The sequence below is a fragment of the Aquarana catesbeiana genome, linkage group LG02, assembly GCF_042186555.1.
Source record: "Aquarana catesbeiana isolate 2022-GZ linkage group LG02, ASM4218655v1, whole genome shotgun sequence".
Classification (NCBI taxonomy): domain Eukaryota; kingdom Metazoa; phylum Chordata; class Amphibia; order Anura; family Ranidae; genus Aquarana; species Aquarana catesbeiana.
In genome coordinates, this window is record NC_133325.1 from 654,071,894 (window position 1) to 654,096,085 (window position 24,192).

At 41.4% G+C, this 24,192-nt stretch overlaps 1 protein-coding gene across 3 annotated transcripts in view; it reads right to left on the reverse strand.

The window, feature by feature from the left end:
• The window catches only part of MTMR4 (myotubularin related protein 4), a 151,555-nt gene that overhangs the window by 60,738 nt on the left and 66,625 nt on the right, over positions 1 to 24,192 (reverse strand). For all 3 annotated transcript variants that reach the window (XM_073616546.1, XM_073616544.1, XM_073616545.1), the window contains 3 exons: positions 4,056 to 4,172; positions 2,357 to 2,439; positions 1,632 to 1,798 (listed from right to left, as the gene is read on the reverse strand). In XM_073616546.1, coding sequence (XP_073472647.1) covers positions 1,632 to 1,798; positions 2,357 to 2,439; positions 4,056 to 4,172 — 367 coding nt within the window. The remainder of the gene's footprint in view (positions 1 to 1,631; positions 1,799 to 2,356; positions 2,440 to 4,055; positions 4,173 to 24,192) is intronic.

Below are 24,192 nucleotides of genomic sequence, written 5' to 3' on the forward strand. Positions count from 1 at the left end.
CAAAAGAGCAGAAGATAGCGGAGGAGCCCGGCAGGAAGACAACGGAGAGCGCAGAGAAGAGGCCAGAGAGCGCGAAGAAGAAGGAAGAGACCCCCGATGTCGGAAGAGACCCCCGGAGCTGCCTAATAAATTACTTTAAAAACCTGTCTAGTGTGTTTTATTTTTGACACTTTTTTCCAGGTGAATGGGTAGGGGTACGATGTACCCCATACTCATTCACATAGGGTGGGGGCCGGGATCTGGGGGCCCCCTTATTAAAGAGGGCTCCCAGATTCCGATAAGACCCTCGCCTGCAGACCCCGACAACCAAAGGCCAGGGTTGTCGGGAAGAGGCCCTTGTCCTAATCAACATGGGGACAAGGTGCTTTGGGGTGGGGGGCGCAGAGCCCCTCATGCCCTGAAGCACCTACCCCCATATTGAGGGCATGCGGCCTGGTAGGGGGGCACTCGCTCGTCCCCACCCACTTTCCTGACCGGCCGGGCTGCGTGCTCGGATAAGGGTTTGGTATGGATTTTGGGGGGACCCCCCACGCCGTTTTTTTGGCGAGGGGGGGTTCCCCTTAAAATCCATACCAGACCGAAGGGCCTGGTATTGTCAGAGGGGGAACCCCACACCAATTGCTTTTTCATTTTGGCGGGGCTTCCCCTTCATCCTCAGCACACAAGTCGCACCGCAAGTCGGATCATGATGATCCGACTTCTGGTGCGACTTCTATTCACATCAATAGGCTCCCATAGGGAACCATTGATTTTGAATAGAGGCAGAGAAACACTGCTAAAAGGTAGCGCTGCTGAATGCATTAACGGCAATGCAAAACGCTGCTAAAAATCACGTTTTTCAACCAGCGTTTTCTTCCAGCAATCTGGCACCCAGAAACAGCTTTTTTGAGCTTCAGTGTGCATGGAGCCTAATACCAATAAAACTTTGCAACAAAGTCCACATTCATATTCTGTAAAGCCATATTTTGGCTTTAAGTGGACAAAGATCTCTAAGGCAGTTTGTAGGGGCATGATATGACCATTGGGAGACATCTTTCTGTGGCTTCAGTGATGAGCATATTTGTGGCTATAAAGCAGGAAGGTGGGACTGCAGACAGACCCTGTGGCACAGGTATATTGTGTAAGAAACAAGACTGTTTGGTCAATGTATTCTAACCAGACAGTTTAAAGTGTATGTATAACCAAACTTTATTATTTTTATTTTAAGTTTTAGATAGTAGTAAAGAAAACCAGTCAGTTTTTTTTTTTTATTTATTTTTTTCCACATGTGTGCTCTTGGAGAGATTTCCCTTGCTTCCTATTATGGAGACAGAGCGTGAAAAAATCCCTCCTTTTATACATAGTGGTCATCAAAGCAGGTGGCCCCATTCCAAGATTTCCCCACACCTCTTCTGATGACAATTCTGGAATTCCCCTCACTCTCTTTCAGCACCAATGGTCACTAGGCTAAAAAGAGAGTGGCAAATCTCCCCAGTGAGGACACCCAACAGCAATAACTGTCTGCTCCTCCACTGTCCAATCAGCAGGCTGCATTGCTTTTTTGATAGTGTTGAAGCACCTGGCTGTGCATTCTAGTAGAGATGTCTGGATCACAAGTACTCCCACTGTTAAAATATATGGCTATTTCTTACCTGGACGACAGAGGTGGACATGGTGCTCCTCCTCATCAGAGCAGATCCCTTGGCACCATGCATGATAGGCAAATGCAAACAGATCTTCTTGCTTTGTGGGACGTACAGTAGCTCTGCTCAGCCGCTTCAACCACTCTTGGCACTGCTTAAATGTAGAAAAGTGGCATCTGCAAGTCAAAGAGGGAAGCATTATATTTTAGACTTGCATTAGAAAGGCTAAGGAATACAAGGCATTGGTGGGCAATGCAACTTAACAGTGTCTACCAAAAGAGGGGAAAAAACAAAAATCTATTTTGGGTTGACAAAATTACTACAATAAGATGTTTCGCTTAAAAGCTAAACAACATTTTTGATAACACAGAATAAATAAAATGTGATCTGTACTTAAATCAATTGCAGAGGCAGCTGAATTAAAGGCAGAATGTAGACAAATTCCTTACCAGAGGCTAGACCATTATTATACCTGAACTCAGCTTTACGCTTCAGTAAGAACGTGCAAAGTGAGCCATCAAATTAAACTGACTACTAGACCAAGGACCGTAAATGTTCTTGTCCTCTGGTGGCCAAGTAATGCAATGGAGAATCACTACAGATTTTCAGCTTTACTTTTAGATTTAGGCACTTTAAAACACAGCTTTTTTTGGTAGGGGACACAAATGATAAAAAATTATAAAAAACAAAAACAAAAAAAAAACAAACAAAGACCACACTCAGCAACTATATACCTTACTACTTTGGAGTCTTTGCAAATAATTTGTAGCTGGAACATGTCACGGCTCTCCACAGCTTCAATCATCCTTAAAGGCACCTGCAAAGATATCATCAAAATGCTTTAAAAAAAAAAAAACCCACACACAAAAAAAACAAAGATTCAGTAAATCGAAAGCAGTATATATAGAAGGATAACCAAAGGGACATCTAGATTTCTGAATGCATTGCGAATCCCCTTTAAATTGGGATCTGTTAATATAGGACAAATCTGGGATCAATTCACAAAGCCCTTCCCCTCCAGAAAGGTATAGTCACCATTCCATGCTCCTTTGCTGCTCTGATGGAACCCTCGCTCTGATTCTCCAACTCAGTGGGGCTTAGAAAGTGGGAGAGCATGCAACCTTCCTCTATGTAAACAGGCAAATCTCCAGACCTGATCACTATCATCTAAGAGGTCAGTGATGTCATGCACCCAGTAAGCTCTGATATCAAACCTTATGCAGAGTGGACAGCTGCAATAAGGAGGTGATGAGAGGATGTATGGCAGGTATACTTTGCTAGGGTTGGATTCTATCAGAAGAAACTGTCAGTTTGCCCTAAATTTGCTGGTGAGAGTCTCTTAATGGGCAGAAACCACCATCCATGGCAGAGCAATTTTTTAAATCAGTACAGGGAACCAACGTATGTGCAATCGGGCTGTTCGGATGCTTTATATGCCCCAATATGTCTTGGATTTCTCCCATTATGTAGAAATGTATGAAAGTACAGAGGTTAAAGTGGCAGTATAAAAAGCTACACTGCTTTCTTACCGGTTTCTTGGAACAGAAAAACAAACCAAAAAATTGCCCTTTGATTCATTAGGGGCATAAACCCAAAAGCAAACCTTTATTATATTGCACCTTACCAAATCTTAGATATGATGGTTAGTTTTCTTTCCCTTATTCTCACCTGGTGATCTGGCCAGCAAGTCTGTTTTTGAAAAGAAAAAGGTCTCTAGCAGATGCATCAATTGGAAGGATGATACAAACCACTTACCGCCGATGCGGTGCTTACAATGATCAGTCTTTATGTAAAACCTTTATCCCGGAAAAAAAAAAAAAAAAACACACTCACAACATACGGTTCCTGTAACTGCCTAAAAAGTGCGAGTTGGAGTTTGGCTTTAATGTGTTAGTGTATTTAAATCCGCTAGAACTTCTAACACTCCCCTCCTCCCCACAAACAATGCTGCTGTCCAAAAGGTGCTTTGTTGCCACTTCATCCAGAGTGTAGGTACTCTAATACAGGAGGGGTGTTACTGGCCAGATCACCAGGTGAAAGAGGGAAAAAGCCTCAAAAAATATACAAAAAGAAAAAAACGAATGCGACCACTGCATCTAAGGATTGGTAAGCTGTGATATGTTAAATTTTTGTCTTTGGGTTGAATACTGCTTTAAGGAAAGTCTGAAACAAGTGAAATGGTGATGGGCAGAGTCGAGACATGCATCACAGCAAATCAAAAATGTACCTACTCTGAAATCTAATGGTCATAAATGTGTGTACCCTATGGGGAACACTTATAAATTCTGTTGACAACCAAGGCAATGCTAAAACAGGCGCAGTGTCATATTTTGTGTGATAAAAATGTTACTCTGCATTCGTATTGGTTCTTGCCCGGTTTACTGAATATAGCCATCTATGTATAACCACAATTAGTATTTTGTATGTGCTTACATTAATGACGGAGTCCTTGAACTTGATGTGTAGTCTGTAATTGGATATCGCTATGACAGCATCATTTGCACTCCCTAAATACTCCACACTCTCTCCTGGCAGCACTTGGAATGGTACCTGCAAGAAAGCAAAAAAAAATAAAAAAATAAAAATAAAATAAATCTCACCAGGGAACATAATTGCATCCAAAAGGAAATCATTTAGATTGATTAATAATGCACTACCCCTTCTGCACACTTTAATTTTTGAAGTCCTTGTCTCCCTGTGTTCTCATTTGCATTAACCATATAACTTCCCCATGCCTCCATTCGGTGACAGATGGTAATGTATTATCTCTGCACAAACAGCCCATCTATAAAACAGGGATGCATTGCTAACCCTATAAAGTATTTCTAGACATGAGCATTTAATTTTGTAGGTAAATCACTGACAAGGCTGATCTTATAAATGATCAGTGAATTTGAATAGAATAACTGGCTTAAAATCATAAGCTCTGCATTTAAAGAACTGTTAAAAAAATAATAATAAAAAATAAAATTATTTTTTATTATTGTATTATTATTATTATTATTATTAATAACAATAAAATAATAATAATAATAATAATAATAAAACTTCATGGGGAGGCCAGCATTGGCAGCATGCATTTTACCAGTACATGTTAATAGTAACCTTAAACTCATAACTGCTCTAAATGCATATCTATAGTTCGACCCATAGACAAAAAGAAATGTTGTGGTCATCATGTACGTCACTACCGTTTGTACTACGCCCCAGCTCCTAAAAGCAGATCTTCACCCCCTTTCGCCCCATTTTTTAAAAAAATTCCCAGTTAAAGTGGATGTAAACCCTCACATATACCCAGTGCAGTGAACAGCCTCAGATTATACACAGGGATGAAACAAATCTAATTTACATGTATATCTGCTGTGTTCAGCTTTATATATATTCTTTAGAAAGTGAAGATTGTGTTACAGATTTTCTGTTCCTGTTCAGCACTGCAAGTGACGTCTGGGCATATAGCCAAGACAGCTTATTGGAGGAAAGGCAACTCCCCCCCCTCCCCACATAGGCCAAGACTTGCAGAGCTGTTTTGTGAATAGTTCAGCTCTCTGCTAATTTATAGCAACCTTCCACAACACAAAATTCTGCCTGCTTTTATCTGACAGAGAACTTGTCAGAAGTTATCATGCTGATAACAGAAGAACGGAGCAGGAGAAAGCCATGAAACGTAATGCTTTGAAGAGAGATAAGAAAACACTGCAGATATATGTGCCCAGCTCCATATTCATGAATCGGGCTTACAGCCACTTTAAGGCACTCATCCTCCCAGTGGATCCAGCATTGTCCTACTATGATCTGCTTCGCTTCGGCTGCCATCTTCTTGCATGACGTCATTGGGAAGCTGCCAGCTCTTCCGGGTTCAGCCGGCTACTCCCTTGATGACGCACCACTAGGCCTGCACCCTTCTTTTCTCAATGAAGGACTATGCCACCTGTGTTATGTGATGTACATATCCCAGGAGGCACAGTGGGCAAAGTCCACTTACTTTGCCTAGGCGAGTGATGTGCAAGGGGCCAGAGGTCTCTTGAAAAAAAAAAAATATATATAAAAAATAATAACTAAAATTTTTGGGGGTGGCCCTTAGTATCAACTTGTCCAGAAGTTTAGTCCATTTATGTAGATTTGGCCTGGAACCTACAGGCTCCACAGGGACCCATAACTACCATAACTGCCATAATTACCACTACTACTTCTAGACACCACAAAATGCTTCTGCTGTGGTGATATTAGCAGATTTGTAAGATTATGTTTCATGTGAGTTATGAGTGCACTTGGGAAAATATGATAATTAACATAGTTAAACAGTCATACCCTGAAAAAACAAAGCAAAAAAAAACAACCACCCTGTGTTGGCTCTTGTAAATCACTAGTTACAGTGCATCCAGAAAGTATTCACAGCGCTTCACGTTTTCCACATTTTGTTATGTTACAGTCTTATTCCAAAATGGACTAAATTCATTATTTTCCTCAAAATTCTACAAACAATACCCCATAATGACATTGTGAAAGAAGTTTGTTTGAAATCTTTGTAAATTTATTAAAAATAAAAAAACTAAAAAAAAAAAATAAATAAAAGTTAAAAAAAAAAAAAAAAATCACACGTACATAAGTATTCACAGCTTTGCCATGACACTCAAAATTGAGCTCAGGTGCATCCTGGTTCAACTGATCAATATTGAGATGTTACTACAGCTTGATAGGGGTCCACCTGTGGTGAACTCAGCTGATTGGACATGATTTGGAAAGGCACACACCTGTCTATATAAGGTCCCACAGGTAACAGTGCATGTCAGAGCACAAACCAAGCCATGAAGTCCAAGGAATTATCTGTAGACCCCCCAGACAGGGTTGTATCGAGGCACAGATTTGGGGAAGGGTACAGAAAAAGGTCTACAGCATTGGAGGTCCCAATGAGCACAGTGGCCTCCATCATCTGTAAATGGAAGAGGTTTGGAACCACCAGGACACTTCCTAGAGCGGGCCCCTGGGCCAAACTGAGCGATCAGGGGAGAAGGGCCTTAGTCAGGGAGGTGACCAAGACCCCTATGGTCACTCCGACAGAGCTCCAGCGTTTCTCTGTGGAGAGGGGAGAACCTTCCAGAACAACAACCATCTCTGCACCACTCTACCAATTCGGCCTGTATGGTAGAGTGGTCAGACGGAAGCCACTCCTCAGTAAAAGGCACATGACAGCCCCCCTGTAGTTTGCCAAAGGGCACCTGAAGGACTCGCAGACCATGAGAAAAAATTCCCTGGTCTGATGAAGCAAAGATTGAACTCTTTGGCCTGAATGGCAAGCATCATGCCTGGAGGAAACCAGGCACCGCTCATCACCTGGCCAATGCCATCCCTACATTAAAGCATTTTGGTGGCAGCATCATACTGTGGGGATGTTTTTCAGTGGCAGGAACTAGGAGACTAGTCAGAATAGAGGGAAAGACAAATGCAGCAATGTAAAGAGACATCTTTGATGAAAACCTGCTCCAGAGCGTTCTGGATTTCAGACTGGGGCGAAGTTTTGTCTTCCAACAGGACAACGACCCTAAGCACACAGCCAAGATAAAAAGGAGTGGCTATAGGACAACTCTGAATGTCCTTGAGTGGCCCAGCCAGAGCCCAGACTTGAACCCGATTGAACATCTTTGGAGAGATCTAAAAATGGCTGTGCACCGACGCTCCCCATCCAACCTGATGGAGCTTCAGAGGTCCTGCAAAGAAGAATGGGAGAAACTGGCCAAAAATAGGTGTGCCAAGCTTGTAGCATCATACTCAAAAAGACTTGAGGCTGTAATTGGTGCAAAAAGGTGCTTCAACAAATTATTAAGCAAAGGCTGTGAATACTTCTGTACATGTGATTGAAAGAGAGCGAAAGGCAAACCTATACTTAAAAGTGCCACATCCAGTATTCAAGACAAGAGAGAGGGTTCCCCTAAATTGACTTTTTAGGCAACTAATAGTATCATTTATGAAACTATACAAAAGTAATGTAGTAACAGTAAATTTTAGTAATGATTAAACATGATTAAAAATTAAAATGAAACATTGATTGTTCTGAACGCAGCCAGTTAATATCACCATAACAAAGGGGTATATGAAAAAACCTCCTTACACCCGACGCGTTTCGGGATACAGCTTTGGTCCTTCTTCAGGGCTAAAAGAAAGGAGGGATTTATATGGTATTGAATGGTGAAAAAATGTAGACAAACAGCACAAGATAAGTGTGCCAGTGGGGCTGCAATTTCAAGTCCAGAGGGGCATCAGGAAGATCTATAGGTACAGCTTAGTATTGCTCTCCTCAACGGAGAGGGGTCTCCCTGCATGCCAAGGCGGCAGAAAGGCCAGAAGAAAATAGTGGGGCCAGATAATGGAAAACCTAGTAATGGAAGTATAATGGTGAAGCCCACAGCCAGGCGTAGGGGAGAGCCAACTACAACAGCTGAGATGAAGAGAGATTATGAAAGCCAGCCGCACACCCCGACGTTCAGCAAACAAGTGCTAGGGCACTTGTACATGTGATTTTTGCAAACATTTCAAACAAACTTCTTTCACGTTGTCATTATGGGGTATTGTTTGTAGAATTTCGGAGTAAAATAATGAATTTCATCCATTTTGGAATAAGTTTGTAACATAAAATGTGGAAAAAGTGAAGCGCTGTGAATACTTTCCAGATGTACTGTACAGTATATCAATGCCCTGTTGTATCAGTAACCTAACTAAAATCTAAAATGTAACACATAAGCTAGAACTCAGGCGCTTAATGTCACCCTGTATAAAAGAGCTGGATGTTAGAGAAAATGTTCTGGTATCTTGAGATCTGTCATTGTTCAGCTCCAACAGTCATGGGAAACGGAAAGTAATCTGTTGTTTTTTGTAACACATCAGGAGTACAGAAGCTCTTGTGCTGGATGAGGATTATGGAAAAAGAACAATTTAATTATACTTCAGTAAGGAAAATATCGTCTGTCTTCCGGACTTAAAAAAAAAAATAGTGCAATTTCAGATGTGAAAGAGAAAACAAACGTGCGCTCATAATGAACATAATCTGTGTAAAAAATACATAATCTAAATCCCTGTAAGAAAATCAGAAATGTGCATCAAAAAATATTGATAATTAATAAATGGTAAAAAGCTGTGAAAAAATATGCTTAAAAAGTGTCATAATATTTCAAGAAAAGTTTTCACAACCCAAATGGATAAGGAACAGTTTTTAGATGAAATACTCCAAGGAGCGAAAGTTCTTATGATGAACAGTAGGAGAGGGAGTCCCATACATAAACAGTTACTTCACAGAAGCAGGAGGAAGCATCCACCTTCCGACCAATCAGACACTGCACATATATATGGAGAGGGAGTGAAATGAGGATAAGAGCTCTCATATAGTCCCACAGTATTAAAAGGTGGACCCTTACCCTCAATGATGGACCTCCTCTCTGGCGAGGTCTCACACGCAGGCAGACTTTGCCCTCTGCAGGGACTGTGGATGGATGATGTCTGGATCCAGCTCATACAGTGTGCGTCTCCAGCTTGGCTTCTACCAACTCGTCCACAGAATCAAGGATAAGAAGAGGCATAACATGGATGTATGAAGCAGGTGATCCGGCATCAGGAGGTCCCAGTGTATCACAGCTTTCCAGGGATAACGATATGAAGCAGCAGAAGGCCCCAGGATAACCAGCAGGTAAACACCCCTGGCTCTGGGAACAATGGTGAAGCAATCGCGTCGTCTGAGTCAGCATGGAGCATGAATCCCGGAAAAGATGACAGAGGGAGGGGACAACAACCAGCATGGACCGCAAGCAGGAAATATGTCATCAAAATGGGTCTACTGCGGTCCATGCTGGTTGTTGTCCCCTCTCTCTGACATCTTTTCCGGGATTCATGCTCCATGCTGACTCAGACGACGCGATTGCTTCACCAGTGTTCCCAGAGCCAGGGGTGTTTACCTGCTGGTTATCCTGGGGCCTTCTGCTGCTTCATATCGTTATCCCTGGAAAGCTGTGATACACTGGGACCTCCTGATGCCGGATCACCTGCTTCATACATCCATGTTATGCCTCTTCTTATCCTTGATTCTGTGGACGAGTTGGTAGAAGCCAAGCTGGAGACGCACACTGTATGAGCTGGATCCGGACATCATCCATCCACAGTCCCTGCAGAGGGCAAAGTCTGCCTGCGTGTGAGACCTCGCCAGAGAGGAGGTCCATGATTGAGGGTAAGGGTCCACCTTTTAATACTGTGGGACTATATGAGAGCTCTTATCCTCATTTCACTCCCTCTCCATATATATGTGCAGTGTCTGACTGGTCGGAAGGTGGATGCTTCCTCCTGCTTCTGTGAAGTAACTGTTTATGTATGGGACTCCCTCTCCTACTGTTCATCATAAGAACTTTCGCTCCTTGGAGTATTTCATCTAAGGACTGTTCCTTATCCATTTGGGTTGTGAAAACTTTTCTTGAAATATTATGACACTTTTTAAGCATATTTTTTTCACAGCTTTTTACCATTTATTAATTATCAATATTTTTTGATGCACATTTCTGATTTTCTTACAGGGATTTAGATTATGTATTTTTTACACAGATTATGTTCATTATGAGCGCACGTTTGTTTTCTCTTTTATTTTTATTGTACACAGGTATTGGTGTTTTATTCGTGCAGCTTTAAGTGTTTATATTATTTTTCAGCGCGTTTTTTTTTTCTTTTATTTATGAATTTCAGATGTGACTTGAGTCACACAGAATCACATGACAAAGAAAAACACATGGTTTTCAATGGGGTCTGTTCACATCAATGCCACTCAGCCTAGCAAGACTTTGGAGAAGGTTCCTGTACTACTCTGGTGCAATTTTAGTGCGATTTAAGCCCTATAGAATCCATAGAATATACAATCCGAAACCAAGTTGCACTACATAAATCGCACTCAAAGTTGGATCAAAATTGTATGGCAACAGTGTGAACCTAGCCCAAGAAGGAAAAAAAAAAAAAAAGCATACACCAACAGTGAATATAGAGTAAAAACAGTTTGTCCATTACTAATAGATGCTGACAAGCAATTTATCTTTCCTGCCCTCCTTCAACTCACTAAGGCAGGCCATATATGCGATTTTCTATCCTTAAACCATGGGTCGAAGGAAAGAAAATTGCTTGATTACCCGATCAACAATGTCAGAGTTGATGGGGGATTCCCTCCCGCAGAGCTATTGTATTTCAACGGAAGGTTTCCCAGCCATCAGAATACAATGATCGCTGCTTGCAATGATCACCAGCAGTGATCGAACTAAAAAATAAAAAAACAAAAATAAAAAAAATAAACTGAAGTAAATAGAGATATATATTCGGCTGGTTCCTGCTGTATCGACCGAATTTCAAACGATCTATGGCCAACTTTAAAATACAAATATGTAAACCGTGTTACCTTCAGAAGGATTTGTCGTCATTTATTCACCAGGTGTTGTGGTATGGGCCCACTTGTCAGTCAGCAGACTGTTCTAGGACCAACTCAAATTATGACTGGACAATGAAGGAGCAACAAATTGATGAGATCATCACTCTTCTGTCAGAAGTGTTCATTGTTAGATGCATTGTAAATGAGCCTACTGTCATGTAGGGAAATACATGGAGCCAATAATAAGATACAAGCTATGATACGTCTAAAATAACATTTACATTTTTAATAAATCCAGAAACAAATTAAAAAGCAACTTTTTATACCTGCTCACAGTTCAACTCAAATTAAAATAAACAGCAGCAATAGTGTGGGTTGTCTATGGAACCGTGTTAGAAAATGCTCATTTTTAAAAAATGTTTTATTCTTTTGTAGAACATCTACACCCCAAATGTGGATCATCCCACATCAGGTCATTATGGATCAGCAACTGGTAGACAGACCTGAATGGCACTGGAGTAGTCAACTCATGGAACATGCATGGCAGGATGACAATTAGGGTTGCACTGATACCAGTATCCGTGCCGATACTAGGCACTTTCGCGAGTATCGGTACTCGCGAAAATGCTCTAATACCCGAGACCAATACCAGAAGTGACCTTAGGGGCAAGACAGTGGCATCGCTAGGGGAGTGCGGGCAGCGCCGGGTGACACCCACCACCCGCATGTCCCAGGCAGCTGCTGTGGCTAGGCAGTTCCTCCCTGCCCCCCACCGATTAAATTAACTGCACGGCCTTCAGGGCCGTGGGGCAAAGACTAGGTCCTCTGACCATGACGAGGAGGAGCTGGAGAGGGGACCCCATTCACCACATCTAGGGATAGGTGTCCTGGGGCATCTTTCATCTGACATCCGGCGGCACCAGCAGCTCCCACAACCCAGCTCACCTGCCGTTCTTGACCTAGAGTACATGATGTGCCTGTTTTAACTGTTAAATTTTGAGTAGCCCTCTATTGGGGTAATTAAAATATTTACATGTATTTCTGCACTTATAGGAACTGCCCTTTTTTTGTCTTTGTCCTTCATGTATTTAGAGTCTGCTACAACTCTACAACAAGCTTGTCCTAGTGTTAGATCTGCTTGAATTATGGACTCACATACTATACTTTCATGAACGTTGTCCATATCAGATTAGGTATAGTGACCAAACCATTGTACCTATAACCTCTCCCTTTTTACTTGGCTGCATTGGAGGCCAGAGGAGAGATTTGGGGTCTAATAGACCCCAGATCTCTCCATAAAGAGGACCTTTCACAGCCCATGCTATTACATGGGATGTTGTCCATCCTTTTTAATAGCAACTAAGTTGATTAAAAAAATAATAATTTTTATATATATATATATATATATATATATATATATATATATATATATATATATATATATATATATATATATATATATATATATATATATATATATATATATATATATATATATATATATATATATATATATATATATATATACACACACACACATACACACACATATATATACATACGCGCACACACACACACACACACTATATTCCTAATCTTTATAGACAGCATATTGACAGGAATGGTACCGGCTGATTAGAGAAAAGACCATGTGGTAGCAATATTCCAAAAAGGGCGGAGATATATATTGGGAAACTACAGGCCAGTCAGCCTAACATCAATAGTATGTAAACTATTTGAGGGGATGATAAGGGACTGTATAAGACTATATAAGAATTTGCTTATGAAAACAGTATCAGCAGAAATCAGCATGGGTTTACGAAGGATCGTTCCTGCCAGATCAATCTGTTAACATTTTATGAGGAAGCGAGCTGCCATCTAGATAAGGGAAGGCTGGTGGATGTAGCATATCTGGATTTTGCAAAAGCATTCAAAACATTTCCCCATAAATGCTTAAGCTACAAACTGAGTGCAGGCATAAACCATTGAGTTTTTTCATGGATAGAAAACTGGTTAATGTATTCATAAATGATAAAGAGGTCGGTATAGATAGCCCAATCTCAGTTTTTGCGGATGACACAAAAATAAGCAGGGCAATAACTTCACATCAGGATATAGAAATTTTACAGAAAGACCAGAATAATATATATTATTATTATTATTATTATTATTATTAAAAATAAGTATTGGCGAGTACTTAAAGAAAGTATCGGTGCTCGTACTCGGTCCTAAAAAAATGGTATCAGAACATCCCTAATGAAACTAAGCTGTGCAGTGGAATAACGTCCTTACAGGATGTCTCCAATTTACAAGCCGACCTCAATGCACTGTCTAATTGGGCAACTAAGTGGCAAATGAGGTTTAATGTTGATAAATGTAAAGTTATGCACTTGTGGGATAAGAATAAGGATCTGGGGGTTTTGGTAGATCACAAGTTCAATAATAGCGTGCAATGCCAAGCTGCGGTTTCCAAAGAGAGCAAAGTCCTTTCTTGTATTAACCACTTCAGCACCGGAAGGATTTACCCCCTTCCTGACCAGAGCACTTTTTACAATTTGGCACTGCGTCGCTTTAACTGCTAATTGCGCGGTCATGCAATGCTGTACCCAAACAAAATTTGCATCCTTTTCTTCCCACAAACAGAGCTTTCTTTTGACGGTATTTGATCACCTCTGACGTTTTTATTTTTTGCGCTATAAAACGGAAAAAGACTGAAAATTTTGAAAAAAAAATGATATTTTCTACTTTTGGTTATAAAAAAAAAAATCCAATAAACTCAATTTTAGTCATACATTTAGGCCAAAATGTATTCGGCCACATGTCTTTGGTAAAAAAAATGTCAATAAGCGTATATTTATTGGTTTGCGCAAAAGTTATAGCGTCTACAAACTAGGGTACATTTTCTGGAATTTACACAGCTTTTAGTTTATGACTGCCTATGTCATTTCTTGAGGTGCTAAAATGGCAGGGCAGTACAACCCCCCCCCCCAAATGATCCCATTTTGGAAAGTAGACACCCCAAGGAAATTGCTGAGAGGCATGTTGAGCCCATTGAATATTAATTTTTTTTGTCCCAAGTGATTGAATAATGACAAAAAAAAAAAAAATTTACAAAAAGTTGTCACTAAATGATATATTGCTCACACAGGCCATGGGCATATGTGGAATTGCACCCCAAAATACATTCAGCTGCTTCTCCTAAGTACGGGGATACCACATGTGTGGGATTTTTTGGGAGCCTAGCCGCGTACGGGGCCCCGAAAACCAATCACCGCCTTCAGGATTTCTAAGGGCGTAAATTTTTGATTTCACTCTTCACTGCCTATCACAGGTTCGGAGGCCATCGAATGCCCAGGTGGCACCCCCCCCCCCAAATGACCCCATTTTGGAAAGTAGACACCCCAAGCTATTTGCTGAGAGGCATGGTGAGTATTTTGCCGTTCTCATTTGTTTTTGAAAATGAAGAAAGACAAGAAAAAAAAATGTTTTTTTTTTCTTTTTTCAGTTTTCAAAACTTTGTGACAAAAAGTGAGGTCTGCAAAATACTCACTATACCTCTCAGCAAATAGCTTGGGGTGTCTACTTTCCAAAATAGGGTCATTTGTGGGGGTTTTGTGCCACCTGGGCATTCCATGGCCTCCGAAACTTTGATAGGCAGTGAAGAGTGAAATAAAAAATTTACACCCTTAGAAAGCCTGAAGGCGGTGCTTGGTTTCGGGGTCTCGTACGCGGCTAGGCTCCCAAAAAGTCTCACACATGTGGTATCCCCATAATCAGGAGAAGCAACAATGTATTTTGGGGTGTAATTTCACATATTGCCATGGCATGTTTGAGCAATATATAATTTAGTGACAACTTTGTGCAAAAAAAAAAATTGTCTTTTTCCCGCAACTTGTGTCACAATATAGAATATTCCATGGACTCAACATGCCTCTCAGCAAATAGCTTGAGGTGTCTACTTTCCAAAATGGGGTCATTTGGGGGGGGGGGGGGGTTTGAACTAACTGTCCTGGCATTTTATGCACAACATTTAGAAGCTTATGTCACACATCACCCACTCTTCTAACCACTTGAAGACAAAGCCCTTTCTGACACTTTGTTTACATGAAAAAATTAATTATTTTTGCAAGAAAATTACTTTGAACCCCCAAACATTATATATTTTTTTAAAGCAAATGCCCTACAGATTAAAATGGTGGGTGTTTCATTTTTTTTTTCACACAGTATTTCCGCAGCAATTTTTTTCAAACGCATTTTTTTGGGAAAAAACACACTTTTTAAAATTTTAATGCACTAAAACACACTATATTGCCCAAATGTTTGATGAAATAAAAAAGATGATCTTAGGCCGAGTACATGGATACCAAACATGACATGCTTTAAAATTGCGCACAAACGTGCAGTGGCGACAAACTAAATACATTTTTAAAAGCCTTTACAGGTTACCACTTTAGATTTACAGATACCTCACATGCATGGTGCAATTGCTGTTTACATTTGACGCCAGACCGACGCTTGTGTTCGCCTTTGCGCGAGAGCAGGGGGGGACAGGGGTGCTTTTTTTTTTTCTTTATTATTTTTTTGCTTTTTTTATCTTATTTTTAAACTGTTCCTTTCATTTTTTTTTTTTTTAATCATTTTTATTGTTATCTCAGGGAATGTAAATATCCCCTATGATAGCAATAGGTAGTGACAGGTACTCTTTTTTTAAAAAATTGGGGTCTATTAGATCCTAGATCTCTCCTCTGCCCTCAAAGCATCTGACCACACCAAGATCGGTGTGATAAAATGCTTTCCCAATTTCCCAATGGAGCTGTTTACATCCGGCGAAATCTAAGTCATGAAATGCTCGTAGTTTCCGGTTTCTTAGGCCATAGAGATGTTTGGAGCCACTCTGGTCTCTGATCAGCTCTATGGTCAGCTGGCTGAATCACAAGCTGCATTCTCGGGTTCCCTGTTGGGACAGGATAGCCAGAGAAAAACATGGAAGACGGTGGGGGGGGCATTCCCTCGCACTGCTTGTAAAAGCAGTCTAGAGGCTAATTAGCCGCTAGGATTGCTTTTACATGGAAGCCAACCCCTGGCTGAAAAGAATGATACCAAGATGATACCTAAACCTGCAGGCATCATTCTGGTATAACCACTCAAAGTCCAGCAACATACCAGTATGTTGCTGGTCCTTGTTGGGCATATATTGTAATCTTTTTTTTTTCATTCTAATGATGGGAATACATGCACCATTTATATATGCCGAAGCATGGGGGCATCCTCCCGCAAAAGGTAGGAGCAAATCGCTCCTCCGCTCCTGCTGCCCTGCTTTATATATCGTGGGAGCAAACGCTGTTGCTGTCAAGATAAATAAATCCGCGCTGCAGCTGAATGGCGTACCTGAAGACAAAAAAAATGGTTAACAATAAAACACAGTAAACAGTAAAGTATAAAAAATTGCATACCTGAAAAGCAAACATGATAAAACATAATAACAATAAAACATTGCAGAATAGAATACAGTAAAAAACAGCAGAACAATAGAGAGAGAATAGAGAGAGAGAGAACAATAAAACGACAACTATTTTTTTTTGTTTTTGGTTTTTTTTTTTGTTTTTTTCTTACACTTTTTTTTGTAACTGTAACTTTTGTAACTGTAACCGGTTCCAGGTTCGGGTCTCTCAAAATGCGATGGCATCTTGGGAGACCCTGTGAAAGTGTGCCTAGTCTGTGCAATGCTGTACCCTACGCTAATACTCAACTAGTGTATGGTAGCGTTCAAAACATTCACCAATGGAAAGACCAGGATTATCAGGACAGGAGGGACAATAATAGCGGGTGTCACGCCTATATCAGCGCTTGCTGCAGACATCTTTTTTGGGGGGTTCGTTGGGTAGGGGTACTCGGGAGGACATAAAGAAAATGCCTCTCATGCAGCCGACTGCATTTGGTTGGGGATGTGAATGGGGGATGTACGGGTGCTGCAGAAGTGGTGGGTTAAGATTGGCGAATGCAGCAGGAAGGGCATTATGGGCACGACGGGCCTGTGTTTGTCTTCTTGGTGGCAGCGGGACACTACTTGTGCTTGCCACCTCACCAGCTTGAACTGCACTTATGGAACTCGCCACGTCACCAAGTGTTACTGCAGTGCTGGTTTGACTATGACCGGGGTTGTACTAGGCCGCTGGTGCTTGCCAGTTTACCAAAAAGCTACCAAAAAACTGTTAGCGATCGCAGTGATCAGGCCTGAATCTGCGAATGCTGCAGTTATGCGTTTAGTGTTTTGTAAGTGACAGTGATCGATCGATACTGCACTTGGGTGGGCTGGGCTGGCGGAGGGGCAAAACGCAGGTGCTAACAGGTATCTGGGCTGATCCCGCTAACACTGCATTTTTGGGAACCCTAAACTGCTGGGGACGCTAGTATAGATCTGATCAGATCAGATATTGATCCGTTCAGATACTATACCACTAAGGGAGGTGTACGGTGCATGCGTGGGTGTTAGCGGTACTGGCGCTAACCTGATGCCGGGGGCTGGTGCTTGCCAGTTCACCAAAACGCTACCAAAAAAACTGTTAGCGATCGCAGGGATCAGGCCTGACTCTGCGAACACTGCAGTTATGCGTTTAGTGTTTTGTAAGTGACAGTGATCAATCGATACTGCACTTGGGTGGGCTGGGCTGGGCGGAGGGGCAAAACGCAGGTGCTAGCAGGTATCTGGGCTGATCCTGCTAACACTGCGTTTTTGGGAACCCTAAACTGCTGGGGACGCTAGTATAGATCTGATCGGATCAGATATTGATCCGTTCAGATACTATACCACTAAGGGAAGTGTACGGTGCGTGCATGGGTGTTAGCGGTACTGACGCTAACCTGACACTGCCTGGGGCGACGCTAGAGCTGCACAATTAATCGTCAAGAATCGTTATCGTGATTAATCGTCAAGAATCGTTATCGCGATCTTGTCTAAAGTGTTTCACAATTCTTTCTATGCAAAGAATTCTCTCTGCTCTTCTGAAGCCACAACCATCAAAAGAAAGAAAGAAAAAAACCAGGCAGTCTGCCAAGAAACAAAACGTTCTTTATCAGTTGAACTTAAGTATAAACATTGTAACAATTTGTCAATGGAATAGACTTCCTGTCTAAGTGAAAAAAGTTTAACCACTTAAACACTAAACCTTTTTCTGACATTTGTTGGTTTCAAGTTAAAATCATTTTTTTTTTTTTGCTAAAAAAAATTACTTAGAACCCCCAAGCATATATATTTTTTTAGTAGACACCCTAGAGAATAAAATGGTGGTTGTTGCAATACTTTATGTCAAACTGTATTTGCGCAGTGGTCTTTCAAATGCAATTTTTTTGGAAAAAATTACTTTAATGAATTAAAAAAAAAAAATCTAACCAGTAAAGTTAGCCCCTTTTTTTTGTATAATGTGAAAGATTTTACGTAACAAGAATCGTGAGAGAATCGTGATCTTTTTATTCTAAGCAAAAAAATCGTGGTTCTCATTTTGGCCAGAATCATGCAGCTCTAGGCGACACAGACTCTATCTGACCCTAAAACCTAAGTTATATCACCGCCGGGCGATTAGGGAGCTAAACCTTTATTAGGTAATAAACGGCGGGTACCCTGACACTATAAAAAATAAACTAACTAACCAGCGTCACCCGTAACAGTTATACAGTGATCACTGGTGAAAGGGTTAACTAGGGGGCAATCAAGGGGTTAAAACCTTTATTAGGTAGTATATGGGGGTCCCTGATGCTATAAAACGCTGACGGTGAACCTATATATTTACCTCCCTAACTAGCGTCACCAGTGACACTAATACAGCAATCAGAAAAATGATCGCTTAGTGACACTGGCGACGGGGGGTGATCAAGGGGTTAAAACTTTATTAGGGGGGGGGGTTAGGAGGGTACCCTAGACCTAAAGGGGGCTAACACTAACTGCCCTACCACACTAACTGTCACAAACTGACACCAATGCTGTAATCAGAAAAAAAAAAAGTATGTTATTGCTAAGAATTACAGGCCTACAATATAAAACGCCAAATTTCTATGCAAAATAATTGTACCGCTCTAAGATGCAAAAATCTGAAATAATCATACCTGCAGGGAGGTTAAGAATGCCAGACGAACCCAGAGTAGCTTATTGGTGACACTATGATCATCACTGCTTTAAACCCGAATTTAGTCAAATAAAAAAAATAAATTATATAGCTTTTGAATGGAGGAAGTGGGCATTCTTGATGAGTGACTATGATGGGTCCCTCAGCTCGTAATAACTCTCGCAACCTGGAAGATTATAGCTGGTGGGGGTGGGATTGGTGACTTTGGACTTAAATTGCCTCCAGCATTCCCCCTATTTCTTCTTGCTGGAGGCTGCCATTTTGCTGAAGCCCAGAGCCTCTCCGCAGCAATAAATCTTTAGGCTCTCAGCAGATTGGCCTCTACATTTTCAGCACAGTGCCAAAAAGCAACTGAGCATGTGCAGAGCAGGGTGAGACAGTGTATTACTGGATTTGAAACTGTATAGGGCACTTATTTTTAAATGTTTTACATAGCTATACCTGCAAAAAAGGGGTCAGCCTGATGTGATCTAGCAGGACTTAAATTTTCTGACCCTTTCACACTGAGGTGTTTTTCAAGTGCTTTTGTGTATAAAAAAAAAAATAAATAAAAAAGAAGCAGCTGAAAAGCTCAAGAAAAATGCTTCCCTTTAAAATCAATTAATGTTATCACACTGGGGCAGGGCGCTTTTGTTGCGGTTAAAAAAATCCTGCTTGCAGCATGTTTGGGGAGCTAAAAAAAGCACACCAAAATGCTCCTCTCCATTGAAATGAATGGAAACTGCCTCAAAAACGCCCCCATTAAGCATTTTTGGTACAGCTGAGTCACATGTCCTTTACAAACTGCCAAAAAAAGCACTCCAATAATGCATAGACATTATACATGCAGTTTTGAAGCGAACCAGTGTGAAAGTGGCCCAAAGTTCCACTTTATGATCATACACCATCTATTGGCCTGTGGAGAAGCTACTTGCATACTGAGATAGATAGATAGATAGATAGATAGATAGATAGATAGATAACACATCTGTGCATCTCTATGGACCTGACACAGGAGCCAACAGGCGGGGGGGGGGGGGGGGGGGGGAGGACAGAGGAGAGACAGCAGGGCTGTGGATGACGGAGGCACGTAAAACTGACCACGGTGTCAGGGCTCAGCAGCCATGATACACTGTGGTCAGTTTACATAGGGTAGGGCAGAAACTGGCAGGATCAACCAGGTATTACAGGGGGCAAATGACACAGCACAAGCACTGTGCTGTAAAAAAAGCTTTAAAGTAGCAGGAGCCATATTTTTATTTTATTTTTTGGGTGGTTAATAAACGCTTAAGGACAAGCTGGTAATGTAAAAAGTGCTGACACACTTCATCAGTTTTTTCATTTGAAAAAAATGTGACTGAACTGATGAAATGGTCTGCATGTGTGAAAGGTGCCTAAAATATATTTCACATGGGGACAATGAAAAAACTGAGGACCGCTATACATAAAACAAGAAAATATTTTCCAGGGTATCAGAGCACATTAGCAATATAGAAAATTCTATTTTCTCATTCAATAAGACAGATCTTTGTTGTAGAGGAATGACTTCCAGCGTTTGTGAATGGGCGCAGCCATACAAGCCTGTGCAAGTGATCTTCCTCTAATGTGGGCCAGGTGTGTTTCTTATACAACACCTATTTACACACCAACAGGATGTAACAAGGTCTTTACATTTCTCACAGGCATATCCATCCAAACATTGCACACTAACTAAAGATGACAGAACAGAACGGAGCCACATGGAGCTGCACAGGCCTGGTTTTGCCTCGTTATACTGTCAACATCAAGACAGATGACAAAAGAAAAGGTTAAATTGCAAACTGTAGGCATCTTTATAGAGTTTTATGCCCATCACCTTGAACAGTATTTTATTCATGGACTTTGCAATGCTCAAAATTGGACTGCGTAGGCATAATACTGATACACTCTTAAAAAGGGAGCCTAGCTAGTTTCTCACCCTCATGGTCCCAACTAACCAAGCAAAAATCACCTTTACCCAATGCCAGTTTTAGGCTCACTTCTGGTTCTGGTATTGTTTCTGTCACTTGGCCCCAGCAACAGGGAGTGAGTGTAGAGCTGAGGATTGGGGAATGGCATCTGCAGGGCATGGTTAAAGTGGAACTCCAGTTTCCTAATTGCATTCATCCAGTTTTTACCAATGTATGTATGCATGCATGCATATCTCATACCAGAGAGTCCGCTGTGGAAGCTGGAATCTCAGTAGTAGTTGGCAGTACTACTATTAGTGTTGCCAACCATCAGTAAATTCACAGGCAGTTTGCAAAATCCATGACTTTTACATCTGCCCATCAACATCCATTACGGACATGTCCACAGTGGACATTCACAGATAGATGTTAAAATAACGGATTTTACAAACTGACCGTGAATTTACTGGCAGTTGCCAACCCTGACGCCGCTATCTTCTGGCTCCGGAGCCAAGCTGCTACTCCACTGCAACATTTTCATTACATCTCTGCAAATAATGCATATTTCCTTGTGTTTTATCTTTTAAAGACCCAACAAGTACAGAAATTGACCTTTTAGTCTTCATTTAGATTTGCAATTGGAAGCTGGCAAAAATGCGCACTTGAGCCACCAAAAGGTAGAGGATGGGGGCATTTACATGCCATAGTTGCAATGCTTTGTGCCTGCAGTAAAGTGTACTGAACATGTAGCGAGCCCGTCAAACACGTAGGCAAGCCCGCCGAACACGGCACATTCGTGCAAATGCCCCAATGCACACGGTTGTGGCACTTTGTTGGCAAAAACGGGATTAACACGAGCAGTGAGGAGGTATGGTTTTCTCATCGCCTGTCAGCAGCCTCTAAAGTGTGTTCCAAATGTGAATCAGAGCAAAGGTAGATTTAGACATGTTTAAATCTACCCCAAAGCTATCAGAAATCTGTCTCTATGTCCTGTTGTGGGCTGACAACACACAACATTTTTTTGGAATCAGTGGTGTCAGCCCTGCCCAATGTTTTTTCACTAGACTACTTAAACCATCCCTATTCTATTCTCTACAACACAGACAATCTTTCTGCAGTTTCAAGATAAGAACTAGAACTAATTATTCTCCTGAAGAATTCTGTACAATACAAAGGACAGCTCTGAATTTCTGCCATGAGCAATAGGTATTTGTTGCACTTATGAACAGAACAGATGTGACAAAATGCTTTCAGTGGTATTTTTACCAGACCAAAAGATAGTAAATAGAGGTTTGTTGTTAGGGTTTGCATACACTAACATTTTTCAATTCTGCAGTGTCTTATCTGCCTTGCCAGCAAGCATTTAGTTGTAATCTTAAAGTGGATGTAAACCCGATTCATGAAATTTGAGCTGAGCACATGGAACATGGAGCTGGGCACATGGAGCTGAAAAACATCTGCAGTGTTTTCTTATCTCTCTTCAAAGCCCTAAGTCCTGTGACTTTCCCCTGTGCCATTCTTCTGTTATCAGCATGAGAACTTCTGACAAGTTCTGACACATGTGATATAAAGAGATTAGACAGCTGATCAATTCACAGGACAGCTCTGCAAGTCTCTGCCTATGAGGAGAGGGGGTGTGTGCCTTTCCTCCAATCAGCTGTCTCACAGTATATGGCAAGACTCCCCTCCCCCTGCTTGAACAGGAAGGGAAAATTCTAACAGGACATACATTTTCTAAACAGTATATAAAGCAGAAGACAGCAGATATACATGTAAAACTTATGTAGGGAGATTTGTTTTATCTCTGTGTACCATCTGAGGCTGTTCACTTCACTGGGTATTTGTGAGGGTTTATATCCACTCTAAAATGGGTTGTAAACCCTCGTTTTTTTGTGCTTTTTTTTTAAACAAACATGTCATACTTACCTCCACTGTGCAGTAAGGCCCCTTTCACACTGAGGCGCTAAACTGCCAGTAAAACATTTGAGTGCTTTTGAAGAGCTTTTCAGGCGCTTTTGAATTTAATTTAAATGGAGAGCAGTGTTTTTTCACCGCCCTGCCAGCCCACTGCCCCAGTGTAAAAACATTCATTGATTTTAATAGAAATAGGTTTTCGTGAGCTTTTCAGGCACTTTTTTTTAGCGTGAAAGCACCTGAAAAGCCCCTCAGTGTGAAAGGGGTCTTAGTTTTGCCCAGAGTGGCCCTGGTCCTCCTCTTCTGGGGTCCTGCAGCGGCACTGGTGGTTCCTCCCCGCATCGAGTGCCCACGTTGGAGAAGGCTCTTCCTAAGGTGGACACCCGTTCGGGAGCGCTCCCGAGTCCTGCGTCTGTGTCCATTCGCACAGAATGCAGGACTTGGCCCCGTCCCCCGCGTCATTGGATTTGATTGACAGCAGTGGGAGCCAGTGGCTGTGCTGCTATTAATCTAGCCAATCAAGACACAAGACACAAGACACCAGCTTGAGCTGGTGTGCTCATTCCCGGCCAGAGAAAGATCGGGTTCAGGTGAGTAAAACGGGGGCACTGGGGCTGAAGCAATACAGAAGGTTTTTCACCTTGCATTAAGGTGAAAAACCATGAGGGTTTACAACCCCTTTAATCTTCCTGCAGATAAAACTGGGTGAAAACATAAGCCTACATTCACACCTGAGCAGAAGTTGATATTTCTGGTGAACTTGAAGTGTCTTACAAGCTTTGTGCAGGCATTTTTGCACATGTATCACACTTCAGGCATTCATTTCTTCGTCTGAGCAAGGGGAGGATAGCAGTTCTACATGCAGAAAAAAAGACGTGCAAAAAAATGCACGAGTCGCATTTACAGGTGATCCCACTGTAGTCTATGGGGAAAAAACACCTCATTATGCAAAAAAACACAACACAGTTCATGTAGTTTTTTGAGTGTACATGCAACCAAGCACAATTCTATTCTATGGGATTCTGCGCGTTGTGTAGTCAGGCGTAGAGAAACACTACAAAAGGCTCAGGTGTCAATGGTGACCAATATACCTACTAGCAGGGAGTTTTATCAGGAAGTGAAAAGTAACCTCTTATTCAAAAATGTAAGAAGCAAGACCGTATTTTCTTCTCAGCAGGTCAGTTAGTCACATTTTCTATACAGAAAATAAAAAAAATATATGTTCTTGATTGCTAGATGTTTGCCAA